This window comes from Scleropages formosus, chromosome 1, assembly GCF_900964775.1.
Source record: "Scleropages formosus chromosome 1, fSclFor1.1, whole genome shotgun sequence".
Classification (NCBI taxonomy): Eukaryota; Metazoa; Chordata; class Actinopteri; order Osteoglossiformes; family Osteoglossidae; genus Scleropages; species Scleropages formosus.
Window position 1 is genome coordinate 40,205,359 of NC_041806.1, and position 27,427 is coordinate 40,232,785.

A 27,427-nucleotide genomic window follows, 5' to 3' on the forward strand; every position below is an offset into this window, starting at 1 on the left:
TATACATTTCATACACGTGAAAAGGGGGGGGGTGCGGTGGCGCAGCGGGTTTGGAGAGGGCCTGCTCTCTGGCGGGTCTGGGGTTTGAGTCCCGCTTGGGTGCCTTGCGACGGACTGGCATCCCGTCCTGGGTGTGTCCCCCTCGTCCTCCAGGCCTTGTGCCCTGTGTTGCCGGGTTAGGCTCCGGCTCCCCGCGACCCCGTATGGGACAAGCGGTTTCAGGCAGACTATAGACCTTATTCAATATTATAGTAATAACTGCATGTATGCACCGCTTATTACTTTACCTGTTTCATGAGCTGCCTTAAAGCTCAGCAGTTGTTTTTAAGCACCGTTTCTTCCCCAGCTGCCTCTTCTTTTGTGGCATTTATCCCCCAGTGGGTAATGTTTAAGAAGGACGTGCGAGCGAAACAGCAAAGGGAAACAGACGAGGACTCTCTGAGAATCCCTTGAAGACCGCTGAGAGGAGCTAAAAGTGGACGACATCGGGTACCTTCTGAAAGGACGTCGGTGTCGCATTCCATCAGGACTGAATTCTCACAGAGACGAGCGGTGAGCTTTAGGGTAACACTTTAAACGCCAGCGAGCACGGATGGTCCTGGACAGAGTCGATCAGAAGCGTCCGGCCCAAGGAGCACTAATCCCTTTCCAGAGTCTTTGTGCAGTTCGCTATACGGCATCGGTGGCCCTCAGGGGTCTCTGATGTTCTGCCGTAGGGAACAGCAATACTGAACCTTGGGTAGAAGTTTCCTCACTTTCGCTCACAGTTCACAACACTTCAGAGCATAATTTTATTCAGTCACACTGTGCCGGTGCTCAGCAGTCATATATCCACAATTTTGTTTGACATGTGCTGAACTGACGTTCATTAATTTTGCTCATGCTTTTCTCCAAAGACACTTGTAATGTTAAGCTACTTACAGTGATTTACCCATTTATACATTTTTTTATTTTATTACCAGAGCAAATTGGGGTTAGTAGCTTGCTGAAGGATGCTACAGTCGGAGGTGGGATTCAAACCTGTGACCTGCAAGTCCAGAAGCAGCAGCTGTAACTGCAATGCCACCTACTGCCTAATTTGATATCATTAAAGCACAAATATAGAGTAGAAATCACAAATGAATAGAACAGAAGAGAATTCAAATTTCATTTAAATAAAAGCTTAATTCGATGAGGGAATAGGTATAAATGAATAAATTAAATTTCAGAACAAACGTAATTCTATAGCAAATACTGACTGCAGGTGGCAGTATTGTGCGTACGCGCGCGCGCGCGCGTGTGTGTGTGTGTGTGTGTGTGTGTGTGTGTGTGTGTGTGTGTGTGTGTGTGTGTGTGACTTTTCCATTTGCAAATAGTACTTTTGCATTAGCAAACAGGATTAACTGTTTTGTCATCCTGGACTTTTTTAATCTTTTTCTATCTTACATAAGCAGAACTAGAGCTTGCTTTATAATATGTTATTTATCTGATGTGTCTGTTGGCACTTGGCACTTCATGAATACTGAAATATTGAAGAGCGCTGTGTATGGGAAGGCACCTTGCTCTACAGAGCACTTTGGATTGGAACGATAGGCATTTCCTCACTCCCTTGAGGAGGGTTCACATTAATGACAGGATCCCGAATCTCCGCTCCAAACCCTTGTCCACTTCCTGACACACCTCTCTTTTGGAATACAAGTGTATATTAAAGTGTGTTTAGGGCGCATCAAGCTAAAATTGCTGGGTGTAAAACAGGCCCACAATTATCTACAAGTTAAATAATGTTAAAAACAAATAACTATTTAATAATTATTAGATAAAAGTGGTGATGTTGCTGAACCACATATTGTATGTAGGTGACATTTTCAATACGATGACCTTTACTGCTCCGTTGATGATATAAAATGAGCCGCTCCCATTTATGACTACCAAAAATAGAAGAGAGGCAAACTTAATAAAGTACTTTCTTTTTTACATCAAGAAATGCATAGTAAAAAAAGGCATACCTGCCTGGCATTTTGGACCGATTGCCCCACGCATTAAAGATGAGGAAATACATTGTACTATATGTATACACAAACATATTTCTGACTCATTCATATGCACTATGGAAGTCCATCCCTTTGCATATAAATCACAGCAGTTTTTAATGTAACAAAAAAGCAATTCAATTCCAGGGTTTTTTTCAGAGCCCGAGGTAGGAGTGTCCGGTAAGGTAGAGGTGATGTTCTCCACCCCAGACAGCGAGGAGCTTTCAGACTTCAGCCCTGAGAATGGGAACCTGCTGATAACTGACTTTGCTTTGGGCACCCTGAGTCTGTATGTACAGGTCCTACACGGGGCTGTGTTTCCATATGTCCTCATGTCCACGGGTCTACCCCTACATTTGTGCCGCCTGCGACTCACGGAACTGCTTCGCATCAAGCCAAAATCAATTTTACATTCATATTTACTTGAAGTTATATGATGGTGGGAATTGTGGTAGGCGTAAGTCCTGGAGTGGTTCATTGCACTAAGGAAGGTATTGTAGGTGTGTGTCCTCACTTTGATCAAAATGTGCAGACGACCTGCAGATTGCTGCTCTTGAGACACAAATGTTTTTGTAACTACTGTCATTCTCTGAGATAAGCAATTAACCTGTGCTTAATGGATGCTAAGATTCTCAGAAAAAAACGTTTCTCCCCCCCACCCCCAGCAGTGCACATTACAAGCATACCTTAAACGGTCTGAAGGTCCGCACTGTGTTGCACTGCGATGATTCCATTGAGGTGTCTGCTTGTTCTCAAGCCAGGGTGACTGTTGTTCACAGCAAAATTCAGTTCTAACTCTCATAAAAAGCATTGCTTATTCATGTAGCTCATTTAGCAGTGGCTTTATAGTCAATCTAACTGACAATCAGTGTCAATGAAAAGGTTCAGAACTTCCTGGCCTTTTATCTGCACTGCTCATTAGTATCAAATTGTGCTTTACTTGACACTTTATGCAAAACTGCTTATAGAATGTGACCTATTTACAGAGCACGGTATTTCACTGGAGTAGTTCAGTGTAAGTACCTTGATCAAGGATGCTACAGCAGTGGCAGGGAGTGAGGTTTGAACCTGTAACCTGACAATTACGCTTAGCAGAAGTTTTTCCGAAAAAGCGATGTACAAGTCAAAGCAAGCAAAAGTGCCTTTCACACGACACCATGAGTTACACGGGCAGACACGCACCGACGAGGAGCCTAGAGAATTGATAAGAAATGAAAAGGTGATGTGACAGATGATGTGGCGGATGTTTATGGAACTGTTACGAGATCAGCACAGAGAAGTGGGTCCAAAAGAGATGTGTACAGACCCTTGTTGAATGTAGAAAGGGACTCAGCAGTTGTGAGGGCCAGAGTTGCAAACACATGTCTAGTTACTGCACCGACTGCCTCTACCTGTCAGCTACTAAAATTTATGGCTCGGACAAACTTGGACGATCAAAATAAGCAACGTGGACAACTATGGTTTATCACCACGTTACCCAAAGGAATTGTGTTTTCTCGTTTATTACATTTTACTGCTCATTTATGTTTTCTACTGTAAGACAAAGTGGGCAGGAAAGAGCAGAGCTGTGGGACACATGGACTGCTGACACACTGACTCACTAATAATGAAAGATTTATTTTGCAGGAGGCCGTAAACTGAATGAAAGTGGGAGCGCGGTTCCGACCTCCACCGAGACCCGCCGCCCCGTCGGACCGCCGTCTACCTGAATAAGGCGGCCGCTGCCACGACGCCTCTCCACCAACAGGGGGCGCCCCAACCACCAAACCGCGCGGTTCCCCAGAAAAGCCCGTAAGCTCGAAAGACGCAGGACAAATGGCGTCCCTCCAGCGGGTCGCTCGAACAGCTGATGAGCCGCGGTGCGGTTAGACACCGCACGGCACCCCAGCGCAGCGCAGCGCAGCGCATCGCGCGATTCTGCGATCGTCGTCGCCGGGCTGCGCGCGCCTTCCCATTGCAGAGTCGCAGGCGTCGCGCGCCCGTGAGGAGGACGTCGTCCGGCCCCTTCGAGTGGAACCCGGGACTTGCTTGTCTCCCGCAGCGGAGCGTCGCGCTCGTACCTGCGCGCAAAAAAAGGTGAACGTGTGTGCGATTGCGTACGTGGTCATCGCGTGCTTCCGCGTCTGTTTCCGCGCCACCAGGAGCCTAAGGTCCGACCGGCGCGAGGCAGTCTCGCTCGTCCTGCAGCAGATTTCGCATGACATGGATCATCGCGCGCGTTCTCCCCCATCGTGATGTTGTTGGGCCGTTACGTTATGTGTGTGTGTGTGGCATGATCATGAGCCGAAATTTACAGAGCTAGCGCTGAAACGCGCACGGCACGGACCTCCTCCTGGCTCCGAGAGTAAGCGGTAATACACTGCACTATCTTTACTGTTTTTATTATCATTTATTGTAACCCCGCAGTGCTGCATTTCAGCTATTCTGCAGCACATGATCGAGGGAGATGCATCTTCTTCGAAGTACAGTGTGTGTATATATAGTCTTGTGTGTTTGTGTGTGTGTGCGCGCGCGCTCTGCACCGCAGCCACAGCGACAGTGCGTTGGACACGAGCCGCTAGTTTAGTGATTCGCTGAAGTCTTTCTTCCCTCAGTCGCGGCAGTGCCGTTCGCCCACGTCTTCCCCGACACAAGTTCTTTTAAAGACAACAACTGACAGCTGAACTGTCAAATGGCGCTCATTTATGCGAGCTCAGAGTGCGCGAGCGAGCCCAGGTACACGTGACGGAGCACTGCTCCGAGCTCGCGCTCCTCGTCAGGTCTGCGCTCCCTCGGTCCCTCCCTGTGTGTGTAATAATATATAATGATTCCCGTGTACTTTCATCGTTGCTCTGCGCTTAAGTTTCTCTCCTCCTTTCTTTTTATCATTTTTATTTATTTCTTTTTTATTATCACGCCCTCTTTCACACTGTTGCACCGTGTCCTGGAGTGGACTAGTTGTGGAGCAGCCAACAAGAGCACAAATCCAACCTCTGGCTGGTACCAGTAGATACTGCTGTACTGCCTTTCACAAGGCTTTAGGCGTGTTAAGGTCGCATTCCAGGGCTGAGGATCTCAACAGGGTAAATGTGCCAGAGTTCCAGTGGGGAAAAGAAGTGCAAAAGTTGGCAACACAAATCACTTCATCAGTTGTTTCTGTTCGGTTCAACTGGTAGTGGTCACTGGTTGGGATTCAAAGGCCTCAGTGTGTTTGGTCAAGGGAGTCGCGATGTCTAAAGTTGAAATGATTTTTGCTTTGTGTGTGTGTGAAACAAAAACAACGTGGGGACTGTTTGGCTGCGGACCAGTTTGTTGAAGGGGGAATGGGAGGAAAATGAAAGGCGTCTTCAGCAGTGGATCCCTTGAGATTCGCAGCCCTCTTCTCCACAGCAGCGGTAACTCGCGCTTCCTTGTTTACCAGCATTTGATGTGCTCGCTAACTGCTTTCCGCAACCTTCCCGAGTAAACGCTGGAAAAAACGTCAGCGCTCAATTCTAACACGTGAAGCAAAGTCTTGTAGGTTCTTTTGTATGCTGTTTTAGAGATGTGTTGTCGCTGGAATTGTGCGTCAAAGCCATGCTTGCGTTAGATATGGCAGCTCTTCTGAGAGCCGCAGTGTTTCTTTGTGCTCAAGGAAAGTCTGCTGGGTACCGTTTTATATATTTATTAGCCATATGTTCTTCTCCAAACAAAGCAACTTAGAAGTGTTACGCGGAAGTGAAAACTGCACTAATTTCTCAAACTCCCCTGGCCTTGGCAGCCATAGGTAGTTGCACTTATAACGCCCACTGGTTATCATTAGTTAGCTATACACACATTGTATTGTGTACACTGGCTAATCATTATATAGCCAAAATCTTACTTGAGCCATCAAGGCAAAGGGCATTGTAGATGCAGGACACTAATTAGCGCTTTTAATAACAACGGGATATGATATTAGAAAAACGCACAGATGCTGGCAACGCCGGGTGTGTTTCGGGTTTAGGGGTGTTTTAAGTTTAGAATTCCTAACGACTCAGTTTTAAAAGCGTAATGTGAAACAAAACGTGTTGTGAGTGGAGTCAGCCTTGAATAGGGACAGTGCTTCAGAGATACTGTGATAGTGTAATAAAAATTCTCATTCGGATATTTTCTCCTGTGACAGTGCTGGCACCGTTGTGCTGCGGTGCACAAAATGTGACACAAGTTTTTGATCCTGCAAAAGCACGATATTTTTCAGCCTACAGATAGAGTGAGATTTTGACTTCAGATTCAGAGCATGATTTAGTGTGTTATGTTGCACTTCCTGAGGGATCACCCACAGCACCTAATGGCTGTAAACCAAAGCGGGCCTCAAATACTCTGTCCTTGCTTGTAAGGCTGCGTTTTTCCTCCAAATAAAAATTTCCACTTAGTCATTCCAGTATGAATTTTTGTGAAATATTTCTCGCTTGTTTCTTTGCATTTTGAGCAGTACAGCAGGAAATGCGGTAATCTGTTGTTCTTCCCCGAAGCATAAAGAATCTGGCCCCTTTGTCAGTGCTGTTTTGCATTTCCAGGACATTATGTAGTTTGTGTGTTGAAGTCTAAAGCTTGACTTTCAGGGGGTGTAAATGTGCTGTGTTTTGTTAGACCAAACAGAGTCTCTAGCTTAATTGTTTTTTTTCTTCTTACAATTTTCTTCAGACCTTTTGTATAATTTGCGATTGTATTATTTGTACTGTGTTATGAATGTGATGGGTTTATTCAGCTTCTAAAGAAAACGTAATATGGAGAAGGTTTCATATACAATCACATGAACGGAGCATCATAAGCAGCTGTACCAACATTCAGACCTGTGATCAGACATCTTTAACCAACATGATACTGCAGGCATCCGCATCCTAGCACAGGGCTCCTTAGCACAACTAAAACCGCAAGCAGAGGTTGTATTTCCTTAGTGTTTTGCTTTAACGATGTAATTGATCCACCATGAGCGAAACTTGGAGACATCCCCAAGATCAATTGTCTTTACCCCAACTTCTCAGCCAATGCTACATCGGGTATTTTCATTACGCGGTCTGGGAGACTTGCTTGGGTTATTGATGAAACTGAAGAGAAGATTAATCGTCGCATGTTGAATTTGTACACTATCGAATTTATACAGCGTGTGAGGTTTTCACACGCATTTGCTGTGTCTGTGATTTACCCTGACATGCGTCTGACCCCGCCTTTGTCTCCGTCTGTGTTGCTCTGGTGTACTATGCCCTTTGAAATGCCTGGTACTCAAAATAGAAAATAACCTTTAGCTCAGCCCTAAAAGCATGCGTGACACCCATTTTTGCCCCCTTCTGCTTTTTTGGGTGTAGGGAGGTGTCGCACACACGAGGGCCTTTGGCTGACATTCTGTGCTTTATTTCCCACCGTGTCTCCTTGTACTGGATGTTCAGATGAAGAGAACATGTCGGGCTGCGAGTACTGCGTTGCACCCTTTGACAGCCGCGCATTACTTTCCATGGCCACCTTGTAGGCTCCCTTTGCTCTTCTTGCTGTATGTTCATATGGACTAGCCTTCTTTTCAGCTTCTTTGCCCCTGGCCTGTTTGTGTCCAAAAGCAGTATCTTACTTATTTATTACTCAACAGGGATATTTTATGGTTCTTAGTGCTGTACCTGACCTATGAACCCTACATCATATAATTGCCCAGTCCCTTGGAACACGGAGCCATACAGCTTTGCTTCTTCTACTGGGGCTCCTGCTGGGGCGATGTGCTCTGATGTTTCTGTGGGTTCTTGCAGTCCACAAAACATTTCTGTATCTGCACAATTAAATAATTTAATAACTGTCCGGCATGCTGCTACGTAAAACGTAAGCAGATTAGTTTCGGTGCTAATATGGAATTAAAGAGATCACAAGTTTGGGTTAATGGTGCCTGTGAAATACTGCATTTCACCTAAACAGGCCACTTAGTGCTTTCCCTCGCGGGGCTCGGTGTTGGGTGCGAGTCGATAGTTCCGTTCACACTCCAGGCTGAGCCACGAGAGCTGTAAGCCTAATCTGAAGTCCGACTCCTGTACTTGGGTTCAGAGTTGACGTTCTTTGTATATTCTTGTTTCAAAATCTATATTTTGTAATTTTCTTCAACTGTTGCAAATTGTGCAGGCTTTATTAAACTGAAAAAAGTGAGATGATATTAGACTTTTGACACAAGTTGTGTTACTGTCTTTGTAGGAATGAAAATTATGGGTAAACTGTTGGGTAGCCATTAACATTGACTAGTTTTATAAATGGACTAATACAGAAAGAAATGTCATGCATTCTTAAATATCCCAGTGGGCTCGCATAGGCTATTAAAAAGCTTTAACTTGATGAATATGCACTTTCTACTGAACAAAGCCTTTATAATTAACAGAAAAATGTGTCAAGACTGTGCGATTTATATAACACAGAGACAGGAAAGAGACCAAGTAGCCTAATTGGTTCATATGGTAAATGTAAACACATTTATAGTCCAATACATTACCAGAAATAAGCCTGTTTTGCAATTTATATAGCAGCTTGTTGTAGGCAAAGGTTGGGTGAGTAGCCCGTTCAGTCAAGTTGTGATCAGAAAAACATCCTCCTCTTTGGCGTAGATTGGGCACAGAGACACTGCTGGCCTTAGCTAAACATAGTGTGTCCTTGTGTGTCGTTTTGCTGCGTTTCCAGTATCCCTCATTGAGAGCAGGGCATTAATATTTTGCACCTTGTCAGTTGCATCATTAAAACAGCACAAAGAATAAGAATGTAGTTTTGGATGTTTTCAAGTATTTGTTCATGTGCTCCCTTACTGATGATAATGGATTCATTGATGAATTGTTTATTTATTCATAGTGAGCAGCTGAGAAGACCAGCAGGCATTGGTATTACACACACACACACACACACACACACACACACACACAGTATTGCTAGTATAGCTAGTCTGGCATAACAGGAGCCATTGATTCTTGTCCAGTACATCTGAACCTAAGTCCTGTTGTTGTGCTTTCGAATGTTCAGTGTGCTATTTTTGTACATTTTCGGTGTGAAAAATACAAATAAACAGCATATACACAAGCTGGTTAGTATACTTGGAAAACTTAATAATTAGTTCCTTTTTTATTGGCTGATAGGTTCACTGGTAATGGGGCAGCTGCATACAGTCTGTCTTTGGCTCTGAAGGCTGTAGGTTAGAAATCCACCTCCGTCTGTAGTGCCCTTGAGCAAGGTACTTACCCTGAATTGCTCAGTAAAATTACCCAGCTGTATAACGGGTACAGTATTGTAAGTAGCTTAACATTCTAAGTCACTTTAAAGAAAGGCAGCAGCTGAATGAATAGTGTAAATGCTGATATTCCTACCTTGATGTGTGAATGAGATTTGATGTGTAGGAACAAAGGCTTGGTAAGAAATAGTAGTTTTTGCAACACAGATGGTTCAAATTGGGCGCTGCAGCACCACCTGTGCTGACCAGTCCTGACCCAGCAGCACGCGTGGTGCCACATCTACAGGACTTCTACTTGTTTGTTCTGCTGCAACCTACAGTACTAGCCTGTGGTTGTATGCCTTCACAAAGGTATGTTTTTTTTGGGACAAATGGGAGAAAATAAATTATAGCGGATAAAAAGATTATAAAGGATAAAATAAAAACCCTTTGATCAGAGCTTTTGTCTGGTCCAGGGAATGCTCAGGAGCAGTTAGCAGATTGCTGTGCTTTGGCTCCCAATGCTTTATGAATAATTTAGAAGGAATGTGCCCTGAAGTTTTGTTTGCGACCCTTAATGTAGCTCCCTTTATGGTTGAAGTAATTAACAGCAGGCGGTAAGACTTCCTCCTACACAAAATATACTGTTCTTTTCCTGACCCCTGGGATAGTCCTACAACCAAGGATCATATACCTCACTTATTATAAACAATTCCTATTTACTGTGACAAAGTGTGCTCTTTCACATCTCTTTCAACATGTATGGCAAAAGAAATGTGCAAAGAACAGCACACATCTGCAAAGACACTTCAGCAGATCTTGCTTTTAACTGCTGGAGGGGTGAAAAATGGACATTGTTTATAGCAGGAAAAGGGGATTTGAGTGTGAGCTGTAAGGATTTTTCACACGGTGATATGGAATTGCAGTGATTTAGTGGTCCCTTTTCTTATCCCTAGTTAAGACCACTTCCTTCAAGTGGGCTTCCTACCCGTGGTGCACTGCATGTCTCAGGTGGGAGTGGTCTGCAAGTATGCTAGCAGATGGTAAGGCAGTGATGGCATTACCTCGGGCATCTGGGCCAGCTATTCCTGAATGCAGGGTTCCAACTTTCACAAGGCTTTCTCAAGAGGCCAGAGAGCCAGCTAGGTCTGAAGATTGGTGAGAGTCAAACTGCTGAGTTAAGATGTTTGCCCAAAAACAGAATCTTGTTCCACAAGGTGTTGGTGGAAGGGCTGAGAGTAGATTGAGTCAACTGTTCACTCATCTCAGCTGTACATTTACAGTATGACCAGTTTTGACTTTACCCTTTGCTTTTGAAGCTGCTTTTAGCATGTCAGCAGAGGACCGCTATAGTGAGAGAAGTCTTTTTGGCACTTTTAATTGTCTGATTAATTAGGGCCTGTTATATAGCACATTCCCCTCTAGGTTCCCCGATGGCACTGCTGTAAAATATTCCAGAACACTGAGTTTACAGTTGTAAACTGTGATTACTAGTTTGCAGAAGTTTATATGTAGGCTCCACTGTGTGTGGGAAAAGGGTGGAAGCAGGAAGAGGCCTCCAGAGTTGGCATGAAACCGACGCTAATTCTGCAGCCTGTGGCGCTGATGTGTTTCTGGGCCATGAGCAGCCAAAGAGGTTCTGTTCATGTGAATGTAGCCCTGTTTTTTTTTTTTTCTTTCTTTCTCCTTTTTCCTTCCCTTTAGACAACGTCAGTAATTGTAGTTTCTCCCAGAATTCTTGCTAAGAGCTAAATGAACCCCAGAGAAGGCGCTCAGCGAGAACTGCTCCACCCTTCCCCCACATTTACTCTTGAGTTTTTAGGCTGTCCTCAGAGGGCCTTGCAGTGAATTCTTTCTTTGTCAGAGCGCATGACAAAGCGCAGGTTTTAGGTTCAAATGCTTTGTTTCTGCTGGTTAAAAGGCAAACCTCTTTGCAGTTCTTTCTTTGGCTTTCTGTTTGTTTTATTTTAAGTTTTCGGTTATTACCGCTGGACATCCCCCGAGATACACCCGTTTGGGCTACAAGAATTTGACTTCACAAGGAGCTTAATGCCCTGCTTCGGCACACGAGGCGTTTCTTCACTGTTATGAAGACCGAGCTGGGATTTTGCACGCCTTCCGACAGCTGAGAGGCGAGAGATCCATCTTTGTTTAGCTTGTGCTGCTTCAGATTCTCAGCCTCCATTTCCCCAGTTCCATTTTACTAATGTACTAATTTACTAGTTCCACCAGTTGTTGGTTCATTGAGTGTCTCTTCATTTGCATTGTACTCAATTCCTTTGTCTTTTGTACATTAGATTGAAGCGATATGTTAACACTTAATAGCATTTTGTAGCACTGCCCTTTGCAGCACATTGGGTCCTGACATCTTTGGTTATTCTTAACAACACACTTTGTGTCAGAAACTCTGTTTTTTTGCACTATTCCTGAAAATGCTGTAATACCAGGATGTTGTGTGTAATGAATGATTAAGCTCCTTTTCTGCTTCACTGTGTGAAATTTTTTTAAATTTTTTTTTTCTCCATTTCTGAATGTACTGCAGTATCTGAGCGAAACGCAGACAAGACTTGTTTCAGGCTCAACAAAAAAGGGCGACACACACACACTAATAGATCCTAACTGTCTAAAGTGCATTTTGAAGCAGGATGAAAGAAACGGCATGTAACCTGTGCAAAACAGGGCTGAACTCCTGTCCACGGTTGTCCACCCCAAGAAGAAATTCCACAGAGCACTTGGAATAAACACTAGTGAGAACCTACCAGAATGTTATGCGACTGATAAAAATTACTCAAGTAGAGAAAACCAGTCTTTCGCACATGACACCACGTGGGAACTCATTTACAGTTTCCCCCCATAGCACTGTTATAATTTGTGTGCATGTTTCGTTTGAGCCTTTTTTTAAGTGTACAGTACGGAATAGCTGTGAAAGCCATGCTACACACTACGCAACTACCTTATGTTGTGTTCTGTTAATGTGGTTATTGAAGTAGTTGAGTCCATTTTATTTTGATTTGGTGGTTTTTTTGCCTTTAAGGGAGGACTGTTTCTGGTAACAATGCAAGTCTAATGTTCTCATAGCATCCCATGCTTTTTTTTTTTTTTTTTTAAAATCTGCATGTGTCAACACAACAATTTGCACATCTCTTCCTGCTAGGAAGTGTTTATTAGATACTTGTCGAAGAAAGCTGAAAGCAGTATGTGTACAGGAAAAGCTCATGTTTGATTTGTGCTCGGTTGGTTTAGAATCTGAATATTATATGGAGACTTGATATTTAAAAAGTTGTGTAATGTGCCTAAATATTTTATCCGTGACCTTGCTGAATGTATACTCAACTTCAAATTGCAAGTCTCCCGCCTCTTTTTTTTTTTTTTTTTTTAACTGAAAGTGTCCGAGTTGGAAAGAAGCCACGTGGAGTATTTTGTGCAACGCTGACAGCTAAAGATGTGATCTGTAGCTGTAAATAGTGTGTACAGTGCAGTGTTTTGTATACAGCTTGGTTGCTATGCAGCCTTTTGACTTTCCAGCCACTAGCCAGCTGGAGAGTATGAGTGTTTGAAACATGTCTTCAGTGAGAAGTATTTAGTTTTGCTAAAAATAGTTAAAAATGCTGAGAATATCATTAAAATATACAGTATATATAGAGAATGTATGGAGGAAGTGTATTGTGTTTACATTTACATTTATTCACTTACATGCTTTTTCCAAAGCAACATCTAATTCAGAAAACAAAAGTGCATTTCACCAATAAATGGAGAGATTCAAATGCAGACATTCTCAAAGTACAGTGAGTTTTTCCTAATACCACTGTTAAGTTAAAAGTACACGCAGATAATATAGTGCAAATTTATGGAGCAGATCAGGAGAGAAGTGGGTCTCAAAACATATCCCTTTCAGACCCATCCTGAATGTTGAGAGGGACTCAGCAACTCTGAATGATGGAAGGAGGTGATCATTCCACCACATTGGACTTTTACTGTAGTTAGTGTAAATCAGACTGACATTTATGTCTTGCTTATTATGTGTTATTCTAAGAAGCCCTTGAGTGGTGCCATGACCCGGGCAGGTGGTGAGTCTTTTAGTGGCTCAATTTCCCAGCACATCAGGCTTGACCTTCACAAACAAGGGCAGAACCAGCCAGTACTGGTCAGGTCTCCAAGGACCCTGAGAGGGCTAGAAGGCAGCTGGTGTGCCCACATCACCTGTAACCTCTCAGGTCTCCAGACAAAAAGCCTGAAATAACCTTTTCTAAATCCTGTTGAGCTTTTCATTTGGGTTGGTGTATGTGGATTCATTACAAATGTAGCTTCTTGAAAATTTGTTTGTGTCTGAAGCATTTCACATAATTCTCTCTGTCCTCATAGGGACAATGTAAACTCTACACAGACTGAGCTGCATTGAAACCTACACCCAAACACACGGAGGCAGCAGTACTACCTGTTATGCCACCATGCCGCCGCCACCCCTGCCAGATGACCCTAACCCCAGAGGTGTCACTGACTGACTGATCTTTTCAGGGGTTCCTCCTTAGTTTATGTAAATTTCTCAAAGCAGGATCTTGCCAAGAGACTGAGGACGTGCCTCACATTGCATCCAAAAACTGAAGTTGAACAGTCACTTTTGCCTAATGTGCGGTGATGTTCCCCATTGTCCTGAGCTGATTACAAGAGCTGTTGCGCTAATTTGTACCCACTGTCTTACCTGCCTGAAACCCATCTTTTCTCTCGTTTCCATGGCGATCTGCCCGTTTCAGGGACCACGTGTAAGGATACCTCATTCCACACCTCCTTTCTGTACCGGATCCAGTTTTTCTCTGCTGCCGTCGTATGACGGGAGCTGGACTCCCTTCGCAGCCCAACACCTGTGATCACATTTGCTCTGCAGAGATCAGAATCACGTCAGTGTGCACAATGCTTCTTTTCATGCAGTAAGCGAAGGACTAAGACAGAATGCAAACACTTCCTGTCTCTGCACCCACACTTTGGAAGAGAAGGCCAGGTAGCTCATGAATTGCTATCTTAAAAATGGAGCACATAGAAACACATTAATTTTTCTGAACTTAGTGGTGAGTGTGCTGTCTGGCTGTGAAATGCATAATTTTGTTTTCTGCCATTTCCAGTAAACAACCTGAACCATAACCCAGTGGCTGGTTGTAGCATATATTATTGTAGAATTATGATGATAGGACTCTAGGAAACAAACTAGGCTCTGAAGGCTCTGAAGATGATAGCGGGGAAAAACTAGATCAGGTGACGTGTTCAAAAAGTGATGTGTTTTTTAACCTTTAGTCATTTAGCTGACATGCCAAAGGGACTTAAGCTGTTTGCAATGATTTACCTATTTATGCTGATTCCCCCCCCCCCTTGGGCGATTCCAGGCAATTGCATTACTCAATTATGTATTATAGCAGGAGGTGGAATTCAAACCTGCAACCCCAGAGGTGTTGGCTCTAACCATTGCACTACTTGCTGCTGTGCCTGTTTTTTGGTGGGAGTTTGTGCTCTACACAGCGGGTCATATGTACACCCTTGATCGGCCAAATCCTGTTTGTGTTACGTTTGCTGGATTCTACTGCAGGTCATCGGTCTTCAGCGTTCATTTGAAGTTTTTCCTTTCTCTTCCACTGATATTTGATATGGTGTTTTCTCAAAAATCTAAAGGATTTTCTAAGCTTTTGTGTTTCGAAGCCAGATTTGCTCCCTTGAGATAGAGCATTTGACTGCAGAGCACTCTTGTCACTTTGCCTTTTTTATTCTTTAGATGTATTGCTCATTTTAGTTCAGATTCAAAGCATTCATTCCTCATGCACTAAAAAAGTCAAAACTGGAGGTATTACATCTGCGTAAACGTACATATAGACTTGGATAAAACACTGTCGCATAGTATCTTTTTACAGTTTTTCCAGGCTGTTCTGAAATCTGAATTGGGATGATATGAGATTTAGGGTGATCGTATCGCCCTTTTGTTTATATGCTTTTCAGGCGATGGTTTTGGTGAAGACTCGTGCGAAAACAAGGGAGGCACCTGCAGTACTCTGTCTGTGGGGGGCCACAGAGGGACACCACCTCTACTGTCCACTGTCCGTATCGTCCTCTATGTCGGCTCATGCTCAAAAAATGTCCAGTGTTGAAATCGTCGATGGTAACCAAAGCGTTATCACCACCGTCACAAACTAAAATGTTTCTGTTGTGAAAGTGACCTAGTGTATCCTCCTCTCTCAACTCCTCCACCCTGTTTCCATTTCTCCATGGGCCTCTGGAACTGTCAGTGTGCTGTGAGGAAGGCTGACTTCATCCTGGCCTACGCCTCCTACTAGACCTCCGGTAGCTCCGTGAAGTTGGCCCCCCCTACAAACAGCACAAATGAAGATGATTCGTTAGTGCTACGTTTGTGCCGTAAGAATTCGAATTTGCGCCGTCGCTGCTTTTGAGATATTAACATTTTTATTTTTTTCCCGGAAGTGATGTCACTCAAATCCCCTCCCCCCCAATGACGGAGACACTCGAATTCTGGCTCTTTTGTCTGTGCTTCGTTTGTGCCGTTTAAACCATCTAATTTTGTTCTGGAGATATTAAAGGTTGTTTACGTGGCACGTGACGTCACTCCAGCCCTCTACAAGCCGCAGAAACTTGAATTTGGGCTCGTTCGTTTGTGCTACGTTTGTGCCGATTTGTGTCGTTCAAACCGCGGTTCCATCTCTGTTACTTCTGGAGATAATGGACGTTGTTTACAGCCTCCATACGTTGCATATTGCCTCTGGGAAAAGATGAGTAGGCCTGCTCATCTCTTCCCAGAGGCAGTATTCAGTTGTCTCTCTCTGCATCTTCCTTCCTGAGCCTTCCTCCTTCGATTTCCATTCTCTCAATTCCTGGCCCAACAGCTGTCTTAGTGCTTCTTCTCTATAACCCTCCTGGTTCCTTCCTCGGTGACTACAATATCTTGTTGATTTCCCTCCCAGGGGGCAACACTACACTGATTCTCCCCGGTGACTTCAATTTGCACATTGAGGTCCATAGATGATGTCACCAATGCCTTCCTTTCAACGCCATCCTCTTCTCTCTCACCTCATCCTACTCAGTCTTTCCACCTGCAGTGCTTCCCTTGATTCTTTCGTTGCCTCTCCTAGGTTCTCCCAGCTCTCTTTTGCATTTACAGGCATAACTTCACAAACCGCAGCTTGCCTTTCGATTATCTCTGCTTGGATGACTGATCACACAAGCAACTCAATCTCCCTAAAAACAGAGATCCGTCGCCTCCCTATTGCCCATCCACCTGTTTGATGCTCTATTAAACTGGGCAACTTACTCATTTCATCTGCTTCCTCAGTTGAGTATGAGCTCCCTCTTTTACTCAGATCCAAACTGAATCCCTCTCAACGTTTGAGAAGAGGCTGAAAATACATCTCCTTTGGACACACTTCCTGGTTTCCTATCTGCTCCAAAAACTTTCGCTGCAGTAGGTTTTAAAAAAAATAAATTCTCCCTATGAGTTCTTTGTACAGCTGTTTGTGTAATGTATGCTGGCAAGAACAGTGCTATTGGACTAATTGACTGTTGTGATTCGTGCGTCTACATCACTCTCTCTCCCCTTGTTGCCATTTCTTATATAAAGAGCAAAGGCACACTGCTGAATTAGATGAGAGAAAAAGGAGGGTGAGTAAGCTAAGCATTGAACCTAAAACTGGTTCTTCCAGAGAGCTGCTGGATGCCTGGCCTGTTTTCAGCCCTGTGGGACGGGTGCCTTCTAAGAGGCAGACATGACTGATCGCTTTAATTTGCAGTTAACCTACTTGGCTACTATGTGGAGCTCATGACTTTATGTGGTGGGGCAGCACTGTTAGTATAACAGTTGTTACATTCTCAGGCAGAACTGGTGCGATTTCAGGGTCCTTGTTGGAATCCCACTTCGGCTCTAGTACCGCAGATCTAGATGTTTACCCTGAATTGATAATGTAAGAACACTCTGCTGTATAAGTGACTAAATAATTGTAAAAGTCACTTGGGTAACATTGTAAGTTGGCTTGGATGAAGATGCCAGCTAATAATAATAATAATAATAGTACCTGCTTGTCACGAATACCAGTGATAAATAGAAATGTTACAATGATGCTCGCCACAGTTACAAAGCATGATCAGCAAGACGTGCATCACCATGTTTAAATTCGATGTCACAGGCTGGAATTGAAAGGGTTCTGACCAATTTTTTTAGATTATATATTTTTTCTTATTAGTTTATTTGCATGCGGTCTACTCCAGGGTAATATGAACAGAATATAGTGTTTTAACTTTACCTATTTCAGAAAGCCAGATGTTTACTGAAGCCACAGGGATTAACTGCTGTACCTCATTGTTCCTTCTGGAGTATGAATTTGCAGCCTTCAGGACAGAAGCCAATGTTTTGAAGAGCACGTTACGGGTTGCTGTTAGTAAGCTGCAGTAGGGGTTCAGGATGCACACACACGCACACACACCGCCCCCCCCCCCCCCCCCCCCCCCCCCCCCCCCCCCCCCCCCCCCCCCCCCCCCCCCCCCCCCCCCCCCCCCCCCCCCCCCCCCCCCCCCCCCCCCCCCCCCCCCCCCCCCCCCCCCCCCCCCCCCCGGGTGTCAGGGTCACCTTAATGACCTCTATTTTGCTTTCCATCCAGGATGTAAAATTGTGTTCCCTTTTCAATGGACTGATTTCCTCCCCCCCGCCTTTATTTTCAGATGCATTCATCAATTTGTGCAGTAGTCCCACACACTATTCTGGATGTAGATCTGGAAACATTTGCATAAAGAACATATTTGTTTATGGCTGTGTCAGAAGAATACCAGTAAAAGAGCCCTGTAATGTTAGTGTTATTTCCTGTCCCATAGGCTGTGTCTATCAGTGAGGAACTGAACCGTCCCTTCTACAAAGGATCCATGGATGTTATTTATGTCGAGCTTTCTTCCGGGCGTACTCGTTTCCGATTTTTCTGTAGAAAATTGTAAATTTGAATACAAATGTGCACATTGTTCATTGTTCAGTACATGTCCCACTCCACAGTGGCAAATCTGATTCTTTTGAGATGTCTCAATCAATTTGTGTCCGATTTTATTTTGCCTTTGTGACTGAGGCAATACCAGCTAGGGTGTCTGACTGACCTGTGTATTGATCGAAAGTGACGTTCTGAAATTACATGCCATTCACACTTAGTTCAGTCAAATCCAGTTCTCCTCTTCTTCAACTGTGATCGACTGGAAAGGACCTTCCAGATTGACTTGTCTGATTTGTGCGGTACTGTAAAGATGTGATGCATAAATACTTTTTCCAGTTTTTCTTCACGTTTAGTGTTCTAGTGGCAGGCAAAACTAAGTGGCAAGTGTGTAAGTGAAAATATGGGTCTCTTGCCGAAGGAGTCCGGCTCAAATTATACGCTGGGCCCTTGAGTTATGTATTGTCAGAGATACAAACATTTTCCCGTTTTATTTGTTTTTAGTAGCATTTTATTCGCTTATTTTGTTAAATCTCTGTTGTGGAGCAAGCACAGCTCGTGTGTAACGTGGCCATCCGGTATATGTCAGAACGCACCCAAACAGAATAGAAATATGAGATTGCATAAATTCAGCTAATTTTCATAGTGTTTATAGCTTATAGCTGGCATTTTGAGTGTTGATGATCCATAGGAAGAAGATAAAAGGTGTACACGTTTATGGGATAGGTCAACAGTCAGCAATAGGTAGACAGCTGCCATCATTTCAGTCATCACACACACACACACACACACACACACACACACACAGAGTAGCTCAAAAAATATTCTAAGGCAATAAAAATATGTGTTTAAAATGCAAATTCATTATTTTTTTAACGTATTGCAGCTTTTTGCAAGACTTTTTCAGTACTCAACCCATGAACAAGTCATGGTACATGACTTTATAGAAGTGAACAAACTGAGTTAGCAACAGACCTCTAGTGCCAGTTCATTAGGTTAGGCAACGCTGTAATGCACAAAACTGTGGAACGTGCCACCTTCTTACTTGGTGCCTGAGCTCAGAGTAATTGCTGTAAATCCTGTCGCCCCCGAGGTGTTTGTCGGTCACTGACTGCGGTTTGAAATGTGCTCTCGGGTCATGTTTAGGTGTCACGCTCGGGGACGCTCAACACGCCTGCCGTGCTCAACGGCAGATGGATTCCTGCTCGCTGAGTGAATGACAAAGATGATTCTAAATTGAGAAGCTCGGTTGCAGGTCTCTTCACTAATCGATGGTTTTTATTGCTCTCGCTATGTGCCAGCTATGGAGAAACGAATGTAAAAAATGAGAGGGGTTAGGGTGACGCTCTTCTCAGAAGCTGTTGGCCCAGACTTTTGTATCACTGACTCAATCGCTCTGTAACCAGAGATATTAATAAGGTTTGCCTCTCGGCCCTACATTAATAGTTCATCAGTTTCTCGAAATCCAGCGGCGTCTCTGGTTCTCCTCGTCATTGAGAATTACACCCTTCAGAAACGCAGTTCGATACTCTAGCAGCCTGTTCACCACAGAGCCTTTTTTCATGCAGCCTGTAATTATCGTACGTACAGCGGAGCGCCGAGAAGGATACAGGCTACACCACCCACTCAGTACGATGGAAACTTCATCAAAGAGCAGCAGGTGGTGCAGCGCTTACAGTGCTTACCTTGCAAATGAAGGACCTGGGTTCGAGCCCCCTCCCACCCAAATGCGGTACCCTTGATACAATACAATGCCATGTATTTTTCTATAGCATGGTATCCTGCAGAAAGATTCAGAGTGCATTCGCAAGGTTGTAGATAAAGCAAATAAAAAAACATGTAACACAGATTTGCATCTGAGATATATAAAAGTAAAATGTAGCAGTAATTAATAGTCAAAAGTTAAATGTAAATAGATAGAATAATGAAGTATCATGGAATAATGAATAATAGAAAAAAATAAACTACATAGCTTATGATTCTATTATTATGCTGAAGCTGGCAGTGGAGGAGAAGACAACAAAAACTACAGATTAAAGTCAAAATGGAGAAACTAAACCTCTGGGGTCCCGTGCTCATCTGGCATGCAAGTTGGTGTGACCCAGTTCATCTGGCCGGGGATCAGTCTGCTTAGAACGGTTTAGAGCACCTGATTTTCCAGCGCTTACCCAGAATTACACCAGAAGTTACCCAGCTCTATAAATTGGTAAAAAATGAAAATCTTAGCACGGAAACTCAACAGTGTAAAGCACCTATGACAAAGGTGTGTCAGTTAAGTAACGGTTACTACTATTAACTTTTCACTGAGCGGTGTTTGACGTTCACAGGACCCCCGTCTCCAAGGAACCATGACCGCCGCCCGGTATCGGCCCACCTGGGACCTGGCCCTGGACCCGCTGGTGTCCTGCAAGCTGTGCCTCGGAGAGTTCCCCATGGAGCGGATGACCACCATCAGCCAGTGCCAGTGTGTGTTCTGCACTCTGGTGAGGACTGTGCCTACGGGTGTCATGTACAGTCCCTTCAGAAAGGCCACTTTAGCATAACGGGCTGAGGTCTTTTGGCTCACAGGCACAGGGAGAGCTGTCGGATGACGTCCGTCACCATCCCGCTTCGCAAAGGAACTTATCTTATACTCAGTCATGCAGCTAATGTAGTCTGGGAGTTATCTTCACCGGTGCCATGGGAGACGCACTATAAGACTGTGTGTGTGTGTGTGTGTGTGTGTGAGTAATATATATACTGTATATATAATTTTTTTTCTTTCATCTTTTCAGTGCCTGAAACAGTACGTGGAACTTTTGATCAAAGAGGGCCTTGAAACTGCGATCAGCTGTCCGGACTCTGCTTGTCCAAAACGTGGACACCTGCTGGAAACGGAGGTCTCTCCCACTTTCCCGACTCTCCTTCAGCAGTCGTTTCGTTTTGAGAAAAGGGTTTTTGTCCGCTGCTTCTCCAAAGCGGTCAGCGTAGTTTAGCTGGCTGGATCAGCTTCGTTAAGCATCATTTTCATTCAGCTTCTCGTGTTTTCTCGCTTCTTTATTTTTTCCCCGCAATTATTGTTTAGGAAATTAAGGATATTTGCAAATGGTACAGAGTGGAATTAGTTTTGACTCGCAGCTCGGAGCAGCCATCACCCATTTCTGTTCCCTGTTCGCGCTCCGCTAACTCGTATGCTCTGTGCCCTGGTTTCCCCGCCGCAGATCGAATGCATGGTTCCCGCTGAAACGATGCAGAGGTACAGGAAGTTGCAGTTCGAGAGAGGTGAGCACCGTGCCAGTGGCCTACCGCAGTTTCCATGACAACAGTCATCAGTGTCACGGGGTGACGCGACCCAAAATTGTAGGTTCCGCGTGGGCGTACACACGCTCGCGGATGTGACCGAGGCGCTCTTCTGTGAGCGGCAGCAAGGCGGGTGACCAAACGCGCGGTGGTGCCAAGCGTCCGCTGCGGTGTCCCCACTTAGTCTGCCTCTGTGCCATCTCACCTTCTCACCGCCAAGGGGTGGGATTCGCACCCGCCCTCCCTACCTTTTAGCGTAATCCGATTCAGATTTCCTTCCACTCATCCCTCTATTAACCGCATCTGTGCATGTGGGTTAAACAGATCAATTTTACAGAGATGCAGAACTCGCACTGGTAGTAAAGCTCCATACAAGATATGCAGTGTAGCCAGCATTATTATGGTTATTATAATCGTTTTATTATGACATTTTTTAATCTGCCTAGCTAGATAGATTACACTAGCGAGTAGAAAGCCAAATGATGATGTTTCCCCAGGGGAGAGACTGTGCATCTGTGTGTTAGAGGGATAGTCTGCAGGATGATACGGTCCAGCGTGCCACAGGCACTAAAGACAGGTCTGAGTGAAGTCTGTTTTTATATGGATGGGGTGGGTCTGTCGTCCGCGCGCTCAGGACTGGCTACAGGTTCCAGGCTCGTCTCGGGTGGCGCTGCAGGATGCTCTTAGCACCATCAGGGAAGCATTTCTCCATTTGGCTCCATGACAGTAAATTGCATTATGTTGCTGGTCTGTAGGCAAAAACCGTTCAGCGTGGATGATGCCTTTGGAGGGGGCAGGGAGTTTGAGTCTGCGTGTAGGGCAGTGGACAGAATGCGTGCGCCGCCACCGGTGACAGCGGTGCCTCCTATTCCCATGTCGCAGAGGTGCTGCTGGACCCGTGCCGGACCTGGTGCCCTTCCTCGTCCTGTCAGGCCGTGTGCCAGCTGGCTGAGGCGGACCCAGGGTCGGAGTCTGGGGAGCCAAAGGCACGCCCCGTGCTGTGCCACGCCTGCAGCTTGGAGTTCTGCTCCGCCTGCCGTGTCGGCTGGCACCCGGGCCAGGCCTGCCGTGAGAGCCTGCCCACCGCCACATTCCTGCCTGGGGAGAGCAGGTGTGGCCCACATCCTCATCTCCGCTCTTGTAAAATATCCAGCTGTGTCAATAAGTAAAAACTGAAGTGGACAAAAGTGTCAGCTGAGCTGAGATGGCTGGAGAGTTCCTGTGGTGTGAGGAAGGCTCTGTGGAGTCCTGCGCTGTGGGGCGCTCGAGGAAAACGGGGTTTCGCTTGGACAAAGCTGCGGTGAAATGTCCACACCCAGGCTCCATAAGGCCCCTTTAACCTCTTTCTATTTGGACATGTCACAACACTGTGATTAGCACCAGAAATGTAGGGATTGCTAACATTTCCTCTCTTTACGGTTACGTGTATTTTAGGCAGAGTTTAGGAAGCATTTGCGAACAATGGGTGTGTTTTTGTCAAATTAGAGAGTTCTGAAAACGTTTGTTCCTGATGTAATGCACAGATAGTTTTTTTGCTGAGATGTACAGAAGGAGTGCGTTCCACTCATGTATGGATGAGTGACCCAGTGTAAGTAGTGTATCTAGCAGTGTAAGTCACCGCGGTGAATAAGGTGTGTGGGCTGGAAACAATACATAGTATCCATTTTAATTCGCTTTGGAGAAAAGCGTCTGCTAAATGAATAAATGTAAATGTTTCGTAACGTGCTTATTTTATTAAATTTAGCATAGCTGAATATCTCCACAATGGCTCCACTGATCAGGAACAGTAAAGTCGGGCATTTTGTGAAGGCAGTGAAATTTGCTCGTCCTTAAGCGTCGCCTTCGTTCGTTCGTTTCCCGAGGTGTTCGCGGTGGTTTAAACGCAACTTGTATTTACACATCCAGCCCATAGATGGCAGTAAAGTGCAACAAGACAAAATAGAGCGTAGAACCACCTCGTTCAGGCGGCGTCCGCCGTGTCGTCAGCCCCTGTTGGTGATGGGAGACGAAATGACAAACACCACAGATGTTTAAGGGACTCCGTCCACAGTCGGGATTGCGGAGGAGTTTATGGAGATAGTGTCTGTCGTTTCAGTTATGTCATGTTTTTATTCACGTATCTCAGATATAATAGATCCATTAATATAACCCTCCTACAAAGCATTGCGTATTTGTTATAACCGTATCCAAGGTTTTTACACGATTTCTCCTGTGGATAAATCAAGGAACATCCCTTTTATTACCATTAGACTTTTTCATGGGGACTTAGTGGTAAAGGAGAATATGGATCTGCGCAACTTTGGCGCTGCTTGTGAGCCAAGGAGCCAGCATACACGTCACTTAGTGTAATGGTTCTCTCTTGATAGCCGCAGCATTGCCCGGCGATAATGGCAGGGTGTGTCCGCATGGCTGTAATAGGGAATGACTGTCTTGTGGCCTCCCGCCAGCCCCTTCTACAAGAGCGAGGAGGAGGACGCCCCTATCAAGCGCTGCCCCAGATGCAAAGTGTACATCGAGCGGGACGAGGGCTGCGCCCAGATGATGTGCAAGAGCTGCAAGCACGCCTTCTGCTGGTACTGCCTGGAGTCGCTGGACGTGAGTGGACACCCCGTCCCGCCGTCGTGCCGTTGATGATACTACACGTTTATCGTATCTTGCGTATCAGCTCGTGGAGATGGAGCTTTTATGTCGTAGCATGTTGGTACCATCTGAATAGACGGGTTCTTCTCAAACTGTACCAGGTGTTTTGTGAGTTTTGATGGAGCATCTTGACGGGTTTCTCGGTGGCGGAATCGGGTAACGTGAGGTATGCGTTGTCGGTGCTTTCTGTCCCCGCACAGCCTGTGATTCGCTGTCCTTTTCCTTAGGACGACTTCCTCTTGATACACTACGACAAAGGGCCCTGCCGCAACAAACTGGGCCACTCCAGGGCCTCAGTCATCTGGCACCGGACACAGGTGGGTCTCGGGGGGGGGGGGGGGGACTTCTGATCAGAGCTGTTGTCCTTTGTCTCAACAAGGGCAGAGGCTCTCTCCACCGTCTCAGCAGATGTCCTGTCTTCATTGTGCCGCTGTGTGTAATACTCCGTAAGCACACCGGCGATTCGCTCTCAGGGCGGGTTTTGGAGAGGCATCACAATCCCAGGTATCGAGGCAACCCCCAGCACACTGACGCAAAGTAGTGTGTGTCTTCACATGTCCACAGTCCCATGTCATGTCGCTCTCTCTTCTTGCTTCTCCATTAGCAGCATTACAAAAACCTGCAGCAGAAAAGACAATCGGACAGTAGAGCAGAAAAACCACAGTAGCTTGTCTCCTGCTTGGCGCCATACGGTGATGTTCCCAGAGGAGATCTGATGGGGCAGCAGGTATCTTGGTGGAACAGGCTGAGCCAAGCACTCCACGTACAGCCATGCAGGGCTGATCTGGGTGTTTGCTGCCCCCTTCTGGCGATTCCTCATCGCTCTGATGTTATACAGAGGAACTGACATTATTCTGGCAATAATTTTTGCTGCCTTGATATGCGTGTTAAAGCTGTGTGTGTATGTGTGTTTGTAAGGGCAAGATAGTGTCACCCATATACTCAAATTACATTTGAGGGTTTGAGTCATGCTGCTGCACCCAGCTGGCACTGCTGTCCACTTGTCGTCACTTTTTAGTCATGGGACATGATGTAATTGGTTCAGGCTTCACTGGGCAGTGTTAGGGATCAGATAGCCCCTTGGGTTTTCACTTATCCTCACATGTCAAGTGTGTGGAATGATGAAATGGGACGCTTTGGAAGCACAGCCTTGTTTGTTCTTTTGCTGTGGGGTCTGTGGTTGGGTTACATGGGGACAGATCTCACTGTGGATGGTGGGGCTGAGTGACCTCAGTGACCTTTGCAGGGAATACATGGTATGTGGGTTTTGCCTCTGGCTCATTGCTAAGGCACTGTCCTTCCATGATGTATTGCACCTCCTTCTGTTTCCTCCTGTCGGTGCATGTCACTGATTCCCATCCACTCTGTTCCTCCCATCTAGGTGGTGGGCATCTTCGCAGGGTTCGGCCTCCTGCTGTTAGTGGCGTCACCCTTCCTGCTGCTCGCCACACCCTTCATCCTGTGCTGCAAGTGCAAGTGCTGCAAGAGGGATGACGACCCTCTGCCCACCTAAGGGCCAGGAAGGCGGGGGCCTCTGAAGAGGCCGCAAGCCTGCTCTGTCACCCTCACTTCTCCCTCCCTCCAGCCCAGTGCATTTTGTTTTTGTGGAGGGCTGGTGCTGTTTGGAGCGTCTCGCCCCAGGGTTGCGCAGACGCGGCCTTCTGTCTGAGGGGACGGTGGCTAATGGGGAATGCTCTGTGTGTGTGTGTGTGTGTGTGTGTGTGTGTGTGTGTGTGTGTGAGAGATGAAGTCACCATCACCATGGATGGGGTTTGGCATGAGAAGCCAGCAGGAGAGGGGACACAGAGTTTGCTCTGAGACATCTTCTCTGAGCTCCTTTCTCTGGAACGGGTTTCTTCATCCCTTGACGGGATCGGCCCTTGTCTTTTACCACATTCCCAGGTGAAGTAGCTTTCTTCTTTTCTCCCTCCCCTCGTGTAGCTGTGCTCTTTGCACAAGGGGACGCAATCGCCATCACCAAGGGCGTTTCGTGGCACGGAGGCCTGCGTAAAGGGGACCTCGACGGGACGTGTCGCACTTCAGCGCGTCTTCACTTGCTCTCATCTTCACTGCTTTTATTTCTCTCCACCATCAAGGTGGAAGCAAGGCTGAAGAATGTTTACTGTACCGGGATCAGCAAATTTCTCTTTCGTTGAGCCAAACCTTTGGAATCACAGACTTTTTTGTTATTGTAAAAAAAAAAAATAAGGAAAAAAAAAGTGTTCACTTTTGTAACACTTTATAAATGACAAGATCTTGAAACTTGAAATAAATGCAAAAAGAGTCCCGTTTGCCTTTGTCACAAGCACTTTTTGTCAGTTCACATAGTTTCCTCTCATGAGAAGCTGCTCTCAGAAGGTTATGAAGTACAGGACCTTCCAGAAACATCTTTTAAAACGCACAACAAATAATGTTTTTGCTTGTCTGTCTCCCAACTGGTGTCATTTTCCAGCTGTTGAGGCCCAGTGTGAATGTGGTATAAATTGGCTGTTCTGTAATGTATCTCTATGAAACATCGCTGTAGTTATTGTTTATTTCAGGCCATGTGAATATGCCAGCTGACGGCACATACGGGGTTTATCAGGAAGCGCTGAGCCGCTTTTGGTTAAATACATCTGATCGGGTGATGCTTGTAACCTCCTCAGTGTACCGCAGTGAGGCGACAGCAGGTTTTCGGAGAGTGCGCGCACAGTTTTGTATGTTCACGTAGCATCGCACTTTATTGTATCTTCGGTCTGTGGGCGATCTCGCATGCAACGTGTCTGGGCACCGTGGCGGCCTGCGCTTGACGGATCGGCCCGTCGTAGCACTCGGAGTTTTTTCTCCCACACGTCAGTCATGTTGTAGCACTTCGAACCGCTGCTTCGTTCTCAGCGTGACAGTAGCCGTAAATAAATACTAACGTGATCTGTTAAAGAGCTACAAACCGAGCCTAGAATTAACCTTCAACTACCCGTAATCCGACCAAGGTGCTTCTAGTCAGTCCTCAATATTTGGTGTTTTCTAGGTACCGAGTAAAACACGTTCACATCGCATCTTAACGGTCCTTTCTTTTAGTGCTCGAGTTCTTTTTTGGAAATTCTTTTCGAATGCAGTTTTCCTGCATTTGTGTTGCATCGCACATCTTGTGCGTGAGAGCAGCTCTGTGCACACATCTCATTGTGTTCATTTAGACAAGTAACGCTTGTGGCATTGTTTCCATCCTGGATTTCAGTAATATTAAACGTACATCAGACACCGGTCGCTCTTTTCTTGGCTTTTCCTTGTCAACCGCAAAATGTGTCAGCTTTAGTGCGGTTCCTCTTTGTCTCCTCGGACAGTTATATTACATTAAATTACATTTATTCATTTAGCAGACGCTTTTGTCCAAAGCGACGTACATC

At 45.4% G+C, this 27,427-nt stretch overlaps 1 protein-coding gene across 2 annotated transcripts; it reads left to right on the forward strand.

Moving 5' to 3' along the window:
* Positions 1-3,902: 3,902 nt before the first annotated feature.
* Positions 3,903-27,427, forward strand: rnf144ab (ring finger protein 144ab). Of its 2 annotated transcripts, none has more exons than XM_018743457.2 (8): positions 3,903-4,085; positions 20,453-20,608; positions 20,900-21,004; positions 21,326-21,386; positions 22,287-22,515; positions 23,852-23,999; positions 24,272-24,361; positions 25,426-27,427. In XM_018743457.2, exons 2-8 carry the CDS (start codon positions 20,474-20,476, stop codon positions 25,555-25,557), a joined length of 900 nt encoding a protein of 299 aa, XP_018598973.1. In that variant the 5' UTR covers positions 3,903-4,085; positions 20,453-20,473; the 3' UTR covers positions 25,558-27,427. The 2 variants fall into 2 exon arrangements, with proteins under 2 accessions (XP_018598973.1, XP_018598974.1); XM_018743458.2 differs by lacking the exon at positions 3,903-4,085 and adding an exon at positions 4,155-4,360.